General features: G+C 46.3%; 2 protein-coding genes across 5 annotated transcripts in view; both read left to right on the top strand.

Moving 5' to 3' along the window:
- LOC105669746 (protein split ends) overlaps positions 1–13,339 on the top strand; it is a 161,391-nt gene that overhangs the window by 59,083 nt on the left and 88,969 nt on the right. The window lies entirely within an intron of this gene.
- LOC105669738 (uncharacterized) lies at positions 1,137–13,270 on the top strand. 3 transcript variants are annotated; one of them, XM_012362838.2, is made up of 6 exons: positions 1,138–6,384; positions 6,666–6,692; positions 10,967–11,088; positions 11,199–11,438; positions 11,523–11,759; positions 12,228–13,270. In XM_012362838.2, the coding sequence occupies exons 1-6, from the start codon at positions 4,844–4,846 to the stop codon at positions 12,320–12,322; spliced, it is 2,262 nt and encodes a 753-aa protein (XP_012218261.1). In that variant the 5' UTR covers positions 1,138–4,843; the 3' UTR covers positions 12,323–13,270. The 3 variants fall into 3 exon arrangements, with proteins under 3 accessions (XP_067207297.1, XP_012218261.1, XP_012218262.1); XM_012362839.2 differs by having other exon boundaries at positions 1,139–6,384; positions 11,523–11,755; XM_067351196.1 differs by lacking the exon at positions 6,666–6,692 and having other exon boundaries at positions 1,137–6,384.

Below are 13,339 nucleotides of genomic sequence, written 5' to 3' on the forward strand. Positions count from 1 at the left end.
TGGGTGCCGACGCGCGGATTGCGCAATCCACTCCGAAATTCAAATCCTGATTCCACGAAGTGATCGAAGAATCGGGAAGGCGGACCAAGAACGTAGTATCCCCTGACGGATCCCGAGAAGAGAGACTTTATCTTGATCGCCGTCTGCCTCCGTTCTTTCTCGCGGCGAAGATGTTGAGGGCCCGGCGTTGGACGGTGAGGAGGGGAGGGGGAGGGGGGGCCATGCAAATTGCACGATTTCCATTTTTTTTCTTTATTTTTTTTGTCGTTCTGTTTCTGCATCTTCCTCTCGCCCCCTTCGTCACCGTCGCCGCAATCGTCTCGCGGATCCGCGCGTCGGGCAGCGTTGGTGGAATTTTTCTTTTGTTCTTTTTTTCTCTCTTTTTTTTACAATTCTGATCGAGGGAAACGGGCCGCGAGGCGGAATAATTTGGCGCGCGTGGGCAGAACGTCTTAAATTCTCACTCGGACGACTCCCCGGGTGCCAGGGATGCAGGGGACTCTGTCATTAGGGAAGGCGTATCTCGGATGCACCGTGGCTGCGATTCGACGCCAGGTGAGACGGTGCGCTCGCCTGGGAGATCGGCAGCCTGATGTTTATCGACGCGCCGGATTCTCCGCCATAACGTTACTCTCTGCTCTCCGATGTTGTCTGCATCGCCATCGAACGGCCGATGCCTCGCATGTTATCCTCCCCCGGGCTATGAAAACAATTCCGAGAAACACCGGTCGGCGGTATCGCGCCGGTTGTTATGAACGAGCATCATCGCAACTGCGCGAAAAACGCGCTGATACATCCATCAATTTTGTTTTTTCTCTTTTTTTTTTTTTTTTTTTTTTTTTTATTTTGAGTCAACCTAATCCACCGGCGAATTTGTCGCTATTTGATCAGACTAATCGGAATTTCGGCTCCATTGGAAATAATCTGCTCTGAGAAGTGCCAAAGTCTTTTGGTCTTTCACGAATTAATCGATAGCCAGATCGCGATCAGTTTTTGACGACGCGCTCGAGGAATTCCTTCGCCGTGTGTCCGCGGAGGAACTCGAGCAAGAGGACCGTTCGACGCATTGCGCGACGGCGTTGAACGGAAGGGGCTCTTATTCGGCTGTCTCTAATGCCTCCGTAACATCCCCCATGAGTCAACGGGAGGGACGCGCCATCGACAAGGACGACAAACGACAAGCGTGTTACGAGTGTGCTAAACAACAATTTGACGAGGCGAGGCCCCGCGCGCGTTATTTATTTTGGTACGTCTAGACGCCAGATTGTCTGTCCGCATGTCCGATCCGCGACGGAGAATTCGGTGATGACGTCAGACAGCCGTTGCACCGCGTCCGTCCATCGCTGCCACCGCCGCCGCCGCCGCCACCGCCGCCACCGTCGCACCGTTCTCTCGCACGCGGGATCAAATTGCATCGTGTCTCTCCTTCGCTCACCCTATAACCCTCCGACGGACGCGCTGTGCGCAGTTAAGCCCGCGTGTCTGCACGCCCGCGCGTGATCGCACGTGGGTACTTTATGTACCCGACGTGTCTTCCGAGTCTGAGGGCCGGTTTCACCAACGTCGCGTAACTTTAACCTTAGTTTAACTCATCCTTTGTCCTTCTCTCTTCTCAGAGGGGACTGGAGCGAGAAATAACTATTTCTTAACCGATTTACCGTTTCCACTGTTGAGACCAGAGCTAGAAATAACTAGTTTTACTGACGCTGCTTAATTTTAACCGTGCTTCAACTGATTCTTAGCTCTAGTTCTAGAAAGAGGTTTCAAGAAAGAGGATCGGCGGAAGTAAAGTCACGTTTTTTTTTTTTTTTTTTTTTAATTAAGATAAGAATAAAGCGTGTTAATTATCACACGAGAACGACATCATTCCTTGTTAATTTGAGCGAAAAGAGAAAAGCAATTGGAAGCTTACGCACATATTTAGAAGAACGCGTTCACTGCGTCGAAGTCATACGCGTTCACATGTAATTTAAGCGAGTCGCAAGTACACACAAGATCAGGTATGGTTTAAGGTATGGGAAACGTATGTGTGTCCGAGACAAATGCATTTCGCAATGCATTTCCTTCGACACACGTGGCCCCCCACCAGACAACCCGGTTTGAATAGGGGTGAATAAGTGGTTACGTCGTTGGTCTCGATTCATCGATTTGTTTACCGGCGAGCGTTCTGGTTTTTTCTCTTGCCCGTTCGTCAATGACAATTCCATGAATCACTTTCGAAAGATGTATTATGCTACATTTCGAAATACTTATGACACACACTGTGATTTATACTTAACTACGGATACAAATATATAAAAATAATGGCTTACGTAAAAATATTGTCTAGAAAAGCATTTTATTAAATATTTAGAAAAAAAAATTATTATTTAGGATCTTATAAAGTTTTGGAAGAAATACGATTACAGTCTTTTATCAGGGACTGTTCCAAGGAACACCATTTTTTCAAACTTGTTTACGTTATAGCAATTTACATTAAGGTTGACTTGAAAACTTAAATTTATAAGCACGTGTATTCTTAATGCGCTTTAGGCTTCCTAGAACAGAACGCTCAATCTTCATAAAAATACAAATGAATTACATTGTTTAGGAATTATATTATTTACCAGTTACATTATTTAAAAATTGTTACAATATTTTATGCAAAATTTGCGGCAAGTTTGAAAATGTATGAACAATCGCTCTTTTGTTTATCAAAAAAACTGAATTAATTGAATCGACATCTTGACTTTATCTTTACTTCGACATCTTTACTCGCGATACCACTTAATTAAATTCACTGCAAATAACTAGGCGGAGTCAAAGTTTGCGGATTTCCAGCGAGATTTCCACACCTGGAAGCAAATTGAATGTGTCACGGCCGCCTTGTTCTTTCCATTTTTTATTCCCTTTTTTTCGATTCGGACTCCTGCCGTCGGCGTGCGTTGCCACGCATCGTATTTTCACGCACGCACGCGGAGGCTGCATTTATTAAAAGCAATACATTATGATTCAAAGATCATATCTTTCGATTTGTCTAGACATTGGAGAGGGAGACACCCTATAAAGTCGTGGCTGCCTCTGAAACGACCATCCGAATACGACGAACCTGTTTGCACATATCTCTCGTACATTCTTCGAGTGTTCCTATCGCATTTCCGTACCTGTTAATCTTTTTTCCCTTCATTTCCCTGGCGTTTCGTCGCAACGATTCTACCGAAGTCGTTCAATCAGAGAAACTCCGTGTCGCCGAACGGCCGAGAATTCGCGAATACGGACGAAAGTGAGAAAAACTTAGTTCCTTTCCGTTTTTCTCGCGGAGTAATCCGAGTACACGGGACGACGGTTCAAAGGACGGCACAATTTCGATCGAATTATCGCACGAGGCAAGATTGAGATCGATTTTTTGGTAGCGAAAGTCTGGCGTGCGCGTAGGGTATCAGTTGCGGTCTCGCGGTGAAAGGAGGAAAAAAATTTGACAATATTCACCTGCAAAGAGAGCCGCGGACGTCGGGCCGTATAAATTCTTCGTGCCACGTGGGAATTCGCGCGATCGAGAATACCAAGCCGACGATCCGTGACAAGATTTGCGAAATTCGAAACGACGGTAAGAGATACGTAAGTGACGGAGGAAGAGGAGATCGAGACAAACGCGAATCCGGTCGGCAGGCCAATTTCGGCACGATCTCCAGTAATCATCATTGGGAGGCAAATTCGCGTCCAAGACGAAGAATACAAAGAGGAGGACGGGAGGAAAAAGAAGAGGAAACAGTTGCAGAAGAAGGGGCAGAAGAGGAAGAAGGAGGTAAAGCGTCGCGAGGAGAGAAACGGCTGTCCTCCGCGGGATTTCGGTGCGCGAGGAAAAGGGGTTACCCGGGTTTGAACGAGTGGAGGAGAAAGAGTGGAGCCGACGTGAGAGGCGACGGTGGTGGAGAGAAAGAGAGCGAGAGCGAGAGAGAGAGAGAGAGAGAGAGAGAGAGGCAGAGAGAGAAGGATAGAGGGGGAGGAGAGGGAAGAAAAAAGGAGTCATCGTAGTAACACCGGCGCGTCTCCTCTCGCGGCTTCGTGGTTGTCTCGGAATTAGTGAGTAGACAGAATTATGTCTGTGAGCTGGCCAGCACCACGGCTCAGTTGAGACTTACTGCTCAGAGCGTGCACACGCATACTACGAATCCTTCCTACTTACGCACCTCGCGCCTTCCTCGTGCGATTAGAACTTAGTCCGCGACCGCCGGCAGGCCAATCACGGTCCAGTTTGCTAACGCGCCTCCGTACGAAACGGTTTCTTCTTCTTCTTCTTCTTCACGTGCTGGACGTGCTGCGGAGTTCCCTCGTTCGGAGTAGCGCCGCGGCTAAGTGACGAGGTAACACGGAGGTAGCACGGTGACGTCTCGACGGTGGTCCCGGCAGGAAATTTCGACGAGAGCTCCGGGGAACCAGGAGACACTGCGCACTAACGCGCGACTGTTCGCGGTTGTCGTCTTACCACCGTGATTCCGCGAGGTGAGCGAAACTCAAATCGGAAGCTGAGATTGATAATTCAATTATCTTCGATCGGATTCGATCGAAGGACTTTGACGATTCGGCGGCGAGAAGATCGGCGAGAAATTTTTTCTCGAAGAGCGAAGATTGCGATTATTATATTTTTTTTTATAATTCCAAGATTATTCGTCCATCGCGAGCATCTCGCGCGAATTTTTGAGCCTTGATATTGCTTTTTCTGTCAATTTTTCGCTCAGATTTAAAATTATTTTTGAGTATCGAGCATTTCACGCTGTTTCATCTTCTGCGATACTATCTTCGGATAGCGAATTCAAGTGCAGCACGACTGCACTTCTCGGACAATTTTCCATAACTCGCAACAATGGGCGTTACAAAATCCTTCGTGCTCCTCTTATTGGTGTCCATCGCGACTGATGCGTGGTCCCATCGTCATCATCACCACCATGAGCATTATCCGGAATACAGAAAAGAAAACAGTCGTGTGGACGTCGAGCAAGAATCCGGCCTCGGGAGTGAGAAAACTGCAGACTCCATGCAATCAGAATTATTGGAGAAAAATAAGAAACATCTAGAGGCTTTGAACAACAAAGGATCGATTCCCTTCAGCCCGCGAAGATTAGAAAAAATGCTGGAAAAAGCGATCCTGAAGATAATCACGGGCGATCTCGGCACGGCCGAGATGCTGCTGCTGAAGAGCTTGAATTACACTCCCGAGGAAGTACTGGCGATTCGCGAACGGGAACTCAACAGACAGAAGGAGGAGGAATCGAGGAAAGTGGCGGAGTCGAACGCGAGGAAATTCTACAGCGAGAATCTGTACAGAAACAAGCCGAGGCACTGGAATTACAATTCCATGGAATTCGACTCGTCACCTCGCAACGATCCCGATGTTGACGTGTCGAGGCACGAGAGGAAGAGGAATCGGTACAAGGGGAAGAGCTCCGACGACAAGGACTTCGACTTCGACGCTTACAATCGGCAAGCGGTGATCGATTACGAAAACCTGGCGTCCAAGATCGAGCTGCAGCAATCGTGGTCGGAGCCTGCGACTTTCGATTATGAGGACGAGTCGCGGAACACCGAGGAGCAGGAGTCGTCGCGGAATTTTCATCGCAGCTTCGACCGCGCCATGGAGCCCCACGTGATCTTCAAGATCCCCTACGACGATTCCGAGTTTGATTCCAGCTCCGGCAGCGACGAGAAATCAAAGTTCGCAGGCAGAGACGCCCTTGCCCCGTCCAAGGGTTCGAAACATCGCACTTCCTCGACCTTGAGACACACGACTGCCAAGAACGTTGCTAACTCCTTTCACGCTTCGTCATTGTCTCCTTCTCCTCCTTCTTCTTCTTTTGCTCCGTCTGTTGCTTCTGCAGCTACCGGGCATACTCCACTTCCCGTAGCGTATCAGCTGGGGAATTTTAAAAGCGCGAGGCCGGATTATCTCAAGAATCAGACTTCCTTCAGCATGACGGAATCGCCGGAGCCGATTGGCACGACTGTCATTATCGCGGATGTCACATCTAACACGACCGCCGGCGCGATAACGGATTTCGACAATTCGACGACAAGCGACGATAATTTGTTCATTAAGGATGCAGATAATACAACCAGCAAGAGAGTCAGCGAGTACGAAGGGCTGGAGTGGGTCGAAGATGACGTTTACAGAGTGATACCGGCGTACGCGGACCTCTTGGGCTACGATAACGCCGATGAGAACGAGCCGTCGGACTACGAGGAGCAGAATCTGGATTCCCTTCCGGACGGAAGCGAGAACGACACCCTGGAGTATCAGAACGACGCTCCGGACACGATGAGGCTTTTCATGGTCAACGGGTCGGTCGAGAACGCATCGCTGACTAATTTATCTGCCTATCAACAATTGGCGCTCGCTCATCGCAAAGAGTAAGTTGAAACCAAAAAAAAAAAAAGTCTTCTCGTAATATGGGGAAAAGTGAGTCACGGAAAGTAGCTTAGCTGTGCTATCGATATCGATTGCTGTAGAAAAATAGCATTGGTACACAGTCTTTTATTTTAATATTGTTTAAGATTATTCGCTTCTTCTCATATACTGAATATTCAACAGAGTCGTAATTCTATGAAATGTCCTTCCGACGTGCTTTCACGTGCTCTGCTTGGCAAACGCAGATCTAGTGTCTACAATTTTTGCTTTCTGTGTCTTTTAGAGAAAACGTAACAACAAGTTTCGGCAGGTAAGCCTCGCGTAGAGGCCTTTATCGGTTCGGTAAGGCATTCGGTGTGCCGTGCATCTTTTTTTTTTTCACTATCTATTTCTAAAGCTTTTCTTCTTATTTTCTGTGCTTTTTTGAAAATTGCTTGGCTCATGCATCATTTCTATTCTTGAGTTTTCGAGCAAAATATGTCGTATTCGCATGTTATACGCCTTTATATTGAAATTGATAATGAATTTTTATTGGCTTGACAGAGATATTTACCTGCATGTTATTGCATGATTACACGCAATTGCATAAATTTCATGACGCAGTTTGCTAATTTAAGCGCACGATATAAATAAATACTTTATCCACATTTACCGTGTTCCTTGAATATTTCGATGAAGCGCCAAGAGGAAATTGTGAAAGTCTCGCGTAAATATTATTCACAACATTCCGCACAATAATCTTTAATTTTTAATCTAATAGAATTCTTCGACACGCGCCTTTATGTACATTTTTATCGAAAACAACTGCGACGTAATTATGACACTTCCTCTTTGAAATAGATTATGATTTGACGTAGGCGAAAACTTTCCGAGAATTTGACGTTATACTCGTCGCCGCAAAACGCCGACTAATCTCTTTTCGCGCGACGCGATCGATTTGCGCGCATAACACGCATAAGCTTCGTGAAAATTGGAGAATTCGACGCGTAACGCACAAGATGATTCCGCCGACGTCGGTTGACGACGGCCGGCATCGGCGTTCTCAGCGATACGTTGCCCTCGTCACGTAAAAATATCTCGATGGACCGATAAAAGTATCGTGTTGTAGAGAGCAAAGAAAACTTAGCGGAGCGCCAAGAAAATACCACGCTTTGTGATTATCGCGCGTTAAGCAATAATTCGTTGCCGCGACTTTTGTTTATTTCACTTTATTGTGAAAGAAATTTGATATTGCTCTGAAAATAATGATGATTTCACAAAATCGGAGTTGGCGGAGCTGAAAAGTATTCTACAATCGAATGTAATATCATCTCGGGCGTCGATGAAACGATATCGTTTCTCAAAGGGACAACGGTTATCTGACGGCGCGATAAAGTTTGTGCGAGGGACAGGTTTAGGACAGTGCTTAGTCAGGAAGGATACGCGGTGGAAATTCCGCTGCGGTCTCTATCTGTGTTTTTAAATCGCCCTCTCCCGCTGCCCCACGACTGCTCGCAGCCCCACTCGTACGGGTGCGCGGGCGTTTCTTTTATTTTATTAAGTCTAGACGCGTAAATGCATTCGTGCCGGCACTGGCGTAGCCCGTCTCGAGAGTCCTCCGAGCGCGTGCTGTTGCCGATGCATTCGTGCATCGCTCGCACGATCGTGCGCGCGGTTGCACCGAGAAACCGCCAGGTATTATTCTCGAAAATCTTACGCAGTTTTCATTTCGAGCCCATTCCTTTCCCCAATCCTGATTCGTTCGACGGAGTTAGTCTTCTCGGCAAATAAATCCCGTGAATCAGTCTCTCGACTTTAAAATAAAAATATAAAAGAAGAACTCGCCTTCTACCTGTTCGATTTACGTCTTTTCTCAAGTAGCGCGGTGTTTTGCGAAATCTTTTCGATTTTCAATTGTTTCGCGACCGCCGATTCTCTCGACCACTGCACGATGAGCGTGGAACGCCAGGTGGTTGGGCTGATAGAGAAACCGCAGGGGACGTCTGGAACGAGCGGCGGGAGCGACAACGGGAGCGAGAAGCGCGCGACGAGTGTGTCGCCCGGCACACGATTCGAGAGGCATCGAGACACCGAGTTGAGCACCCCCGTAATTGCCGGGTGTCTAGTCGCTGCAGTTAGAACTCTCTTACGAGGTTACGTAACACATTTCAATTTAATGCGTTGACCTTGTCTATGCGTCTCTCTTCCTATGTCGACGAAGACGGAGCGATGGTGCGCGCGACGGAGAGAGAGGAGGAAGTTTTCGCCGGTGATCCCCTCGCGGCCCTCATCGGTTCTCTCCCCCTCTATTCCTCGCCCTGCATGCTCGCCGCCGTCGTCGCTGTCGCACCGCCAGACGGTGCAATGTGCATTTTTACGGACGGTCCAATCAGGCTGCCGCGCCGGTTACGCGTTGTCGGTTTATCGCGTCGCAAGGAACCGTTCTTTACTACTCTTTCTCGTTATTTCTTTTTTTTTTTTTTTTTTTTTTCTTTATTTGGTTCTTTTTTTCCTTTTAGCTTCAACATTCCAGGCATTAAAATTTTCACCAGCGCGCCGATAGCGCGCTCTTTCCCTGTCTAATTTCCAACGCTAATGACGACTCCCGGCTGTGCTCCAGTGAATTTCATTAATGCGACACCCGGCCCGTGAGGCGAGCGAGGAGGATCCACCGCGCATTGCCGCGCCGGTTCTCATGATGCAACGGCCTCCAGACTTTCCAGGTCCTTCCCTTTCTCAGACGGCGGACAGACGTGGCACGTACGCAACGAGCCGGCGCGAAACGCGTGACTTGGCCGCGCGGCTAGATTAACGAGCATGCCTAGAATCGAACACGAGGGCTCGGTATATTGTAATCGAGATTTCGCAGAAGAGCGTCGTAATTTCTCCACGGTCTCTTCTCTCTCGAGGAAACAGGTCCTAATTCTTGATCCTCGATTCCTAGACGAATTATTATCAAGGACTACTCTGAAAAAAGGAAGATAATTAATGTTCCGACCTGAGATTAAACATGAAAAATGGGCTTTATCTGCCATCGTTGTCATTTATGGCCTCTTAAAGATACGGTTCCTAGACATTCGAGTCTTCGCGGCGGCGCGTTTAAGAATTTCTGCCAGACAGTGGGGAAAAATTCGGGTGGGTTTGCGAGTTTCGGGGATCGGGAAGATTTTTGCGCCTGTCTTCGCTTGCATCCGTCAGATTCATTTTCCTTATTCTCCTCCCCTGGATCCAGCATTTTTTTTTCTTTTTTCTCTTTTCCGCCATTCAGGGAAATACATTCTTCTGGTTGGCGCTCGAGCAGCCAACGAGGTCGTTGACGTGGAGGCTGCGCTGAAATCTCCCGAGTGGGCGTCTCGAACACGGCAGTCCTTGCCGATGACGTAGAGAAATGACGCTCATCCTTCTCCTGCTTTCGTCCCGTCACGTTTGCCTTTCTTTTTTTTTCCGTTTTATTAGTCGTTGATTAACTACTTAAAAATTTATTATGCAATCCCGCGGCGTTTCGACCGATCGCCGTGCCGTCTTCTCTCGATGCGCGACAGTCGCCGCCGACGCCGGTCCGTGCTCGCCGATGAAAGTCTTCGCGTCTCGATGCGTGCGAGCGGGACGAATTTTTCTCCCGACATTGACACGAAAAGTATGAGGTCGCGATCTTACGTTCGCCACGCAAATACAGAAGAGGATTTGGAAATTAAAATTAGCGCCGAGCGCGAACGTGAAAGGACGCATCGCGTCGCGCCGGGGAAAGGCGGTGAAATTCGAGTCACGCGAACGCGAACACCAACCGTTCCGTGTCGAGGAAAAAAAAAAAAAAATCCTTGTAGGCCTGTAGGTAGGGTGATGTAAATGAGCCCGGTCGAGACGTCCTGGGAATGGACTTAAGATTCGAGACGCAGCCTTAAAAAGTTGAGGTTCCGCCGCGACCAGACGGAAAGTCGAGGTGATTGGGGTGCCGGTGGTATCGGCCGACTGTCTAGCCGCTGTCTGCAACGTGTAATAAATGCCTCCGAGCCGTACCGTGCCTCTGTAGGTCACTGACCATCGTCCATTGGCCCGCGTCGGCACCCGGAAGAGCTCGCCGGGAACCTAAGGTGAAAATTCTCGTGCCGGCAGGACGCGCCGCTGCACCAGGTTTACGAGGCGAAACGATCATTTCTAAATTTACGCTCTTCTCAATAAAATCTGTATCGAAAAAAACATCGGAATAACGCTTGAAATATTGAGGGCATTTTTTCCCAGACGTCTTCGCTTAGACATGTAAGATAGCTGGCTTCCTTCAAGATGGAGCGAGAAAAATTAGATTTCTTTCGAAATAGCTCGATAAAAATATCTGCTTCGTCGCTTTACAGATCTCCTAATGTCTTTTCGATATTTTCTGCCTGAAATTTCTGCTTTCTTGATTTCTTTTCTCACGATACTTTTTGCAATATCATGAGAATTAACGCGAGATATTTATGCGATTTTGTTACACGTAACTTTGCTATGGAATTCGTGTGCTTTCTCTCTGTACTGCTTGTTGTGTGTGAAAAGCTTGGCATGAAATCGCACGTCACCATTTTATTTAGGCGCTTCTGTAGCCTAACAAACTTTGATCCGTCTGTGCAGTCAGGGTGAGAAAGCGATCGAGGATATCAAGACGAGAGTCCTCGCGCTAACTGGAAGATTCAATCTCAGCACAAGCACCAATCAAGTTCAGCGCGAAAGACTCACCATGTTTTCGCCTATCTGTGAGTAGCCTAATAATCTGATAAGCGAGTCTGCAACGTGCAAAAAAAAAAAAAAAAAAAAAAAATACAACCGTCGAGAAGGTTTATTGGACATGCGATTCGTTATGTAGGTCAGACACCCCGTAATACAGATTCTGAAGCATGGACGGATCCGCTTTCAATGAACATGCATTTCCAACTGAATCTGACTTCCGGCGATCACGTTGTCGCGGCGAAGCTGCGAATCTACAAGTTACCGCAGGAAAACCTCACGACTTCCGCCAGCGGGGGCTTCGACGAGGACGAGGATGACGAGAAAAAAATCAGGATATCCGTGTACTATTACACGAAGTCGCTGAAGAAGCATCGATGTGAGTGTTTTTAGCCAGATTACTCGGTTCACCTGTGTGTGTGTGTGGGTATTCAGAGAATTTAGAGAATCGCAACTTCTGCAGCAAAGAAACGGCTGATGGACTCCGTCGTGACGCCTCTAACGACCGAGGGCACTCATTTGGCGCTGGACGTGAGGCAGGGCTTGAGATTCTGGCGGCTGACTCCGCGAAATCCACATGGCAACGGTAATAATCACGGCTTGGTGGTTCAGATAGAAGACCAGGACGGCCGACCGCTGAAACCGGCTTCGTACATTCAGCAGCCGTCCTGCGTGGACCACGACTCGGATCAGAAGGCATGTGAGTGTGTGGCCTAACAATACTAACTCTTGTTTTGAGTTTTGGTTTGAGCCTTGACACATTTTCGCGTGAGACTAAACAACGCGAGCAGTAACACATGAAACAGAAGTGTGTTAATGTAACGTAATCGATAGTTCGCAGACGCATAAATGCTTTGAGTATAAGTAAACTTGAATTATTAACATCGACTTGAATGGCAAGTGTACAAATAAATTTGAGTTATTTCACTTGCCGGACGTATGCTTACAAGATACAGTTGAGTTGCTTACGATTTGGCAATTTAATCGGCAATTAACGGCTTAGTAATTTAATCAAAGAAAATTGATCAGGAAGTTCGTAATCGTATTTCTGCAAAAATTTGTTCTTTTCACGAATTGCGAATGCGTGTGTCTCTTGATTAATCCGCTTTTTAGGTCTCGATGGCTTTAGGTTTTTGTCTTAAAATTTTTCTTCTTTTTTTCTCTACAGCCCAGCGCACACCTGCACTTTTCGTTCGAGCCTGTACTCGTTACGTTCGCATCGTAGACGGCGAAAAAGTCACATACGTGAATTGCAGGCATTAGGTAGGAAGATGGCAAAACGATCCGCAGAGTGCAGCAATTTGTTTCGAAACAACGAAAGCCGACTTAAATTACGATTGTGATCGTCATCGTCATCGAAACACTTGCTATTAACAGGCAACGACACGTGCAATTATATTGTATAAATTCGAAACTATCTAGAGAGATAATTACTCATTTAGAAATGAATCCTAATGTTGAATTTCAACTTTGTATAATAATGAAAAAAAATTTCATTATTGAATGATAGATTAGGAAACAGATGAAGAGTAAGATTCGAGTCAAGCGAAATGTCTATCAAGTTAGACCTCGCTGAAGGAGGCATAATTTTTCACTAACTATTTACCTTTTTACTGATAATTTTTTGCGAAAAAAAAAAAAAAATACAAGCCCGGCTTTAATTAAATAACAATAGTCTAGTTGTAAAAATAGATATGATTCTGTAGGAGTTTTCTATATAGACTGTTTTTATTATTAACTTAAGAGAGAATTATTTAAAAATAATAAGTTAAGTCATATTATAATACTTATACGTTAAAGTAAACTATCTCCTTTTTAGCTATTATATTATAATGTACATATGGTTAAATGTAAAGTAGCGTATCGATGATTTATGCATTCACCAACTTGTCAACAAGCCCATGACTGATATAGCCAAATGTAAAAGTTTATGCTAAGTATATATTTAGATTAAATTAAGGGACCTGGATATTTTTTCCGAGTCTCATCTAATTGGATGAATTCGTAGAGTATTTCCGCGATGACGTTACGGAGACAGTTTCCGACAATCTCCGGACGTCTCAAAATCGCAGCGCGCGCATTCATCTGACTTCTTACGATACTTACAATATACGTGACAAAAGAGGCATATTTCGATGCCTCCTGCGGTGTATATAATGTATATTTCTATGTCATGTTGCAAATAAATAAATTCATTTGCAGTAAGATATATTTAAAGCTGATGAAGAAAAATTTCTCTTTTTTTTTTTTTCGACTAATTTCGTAGTCCACCGCGAAGAG

The sequence above is a fragment of the Linepithema humile genome, chromosome 3 (genome assembly GCF_040581485.1).
Source record: "Linepithema humile isolate Giens D197 chromosome 3, Lhum_UNIL_v1.0, whole genome shotgun sequence".
In the NCBI taxonomy this organism is placed as follows: Eukaryota; Metazoa; Arthropoda; class Insecta; order Hymenoptera; family Formicidae; genus Linepithema; species Linepithema humile.

Coding starts and splice junctions, on each gene's coding strand:
- LOC105669738 (XM_012362838.2), top strand. CDS start 4,844: ATGGGCGTTACAAAATCCTTCGTGCTCCTCTTATTGGTGTCCATCGCG. Junction 11,089..11,198: donor CACCATGTTTTCGCCTATCT/GTGAGTAGCCTA, acceptor TTCGTTATGTAG/GTCAGACACCCCGTAATACA. Junction 11,439..11,522: donor GTCGCTGAAGAAGCATCGAT/GTGAGTGTTTTT, acceptor CAACTTCTGCAG/CAAAGAAACGGCTGATGGAC.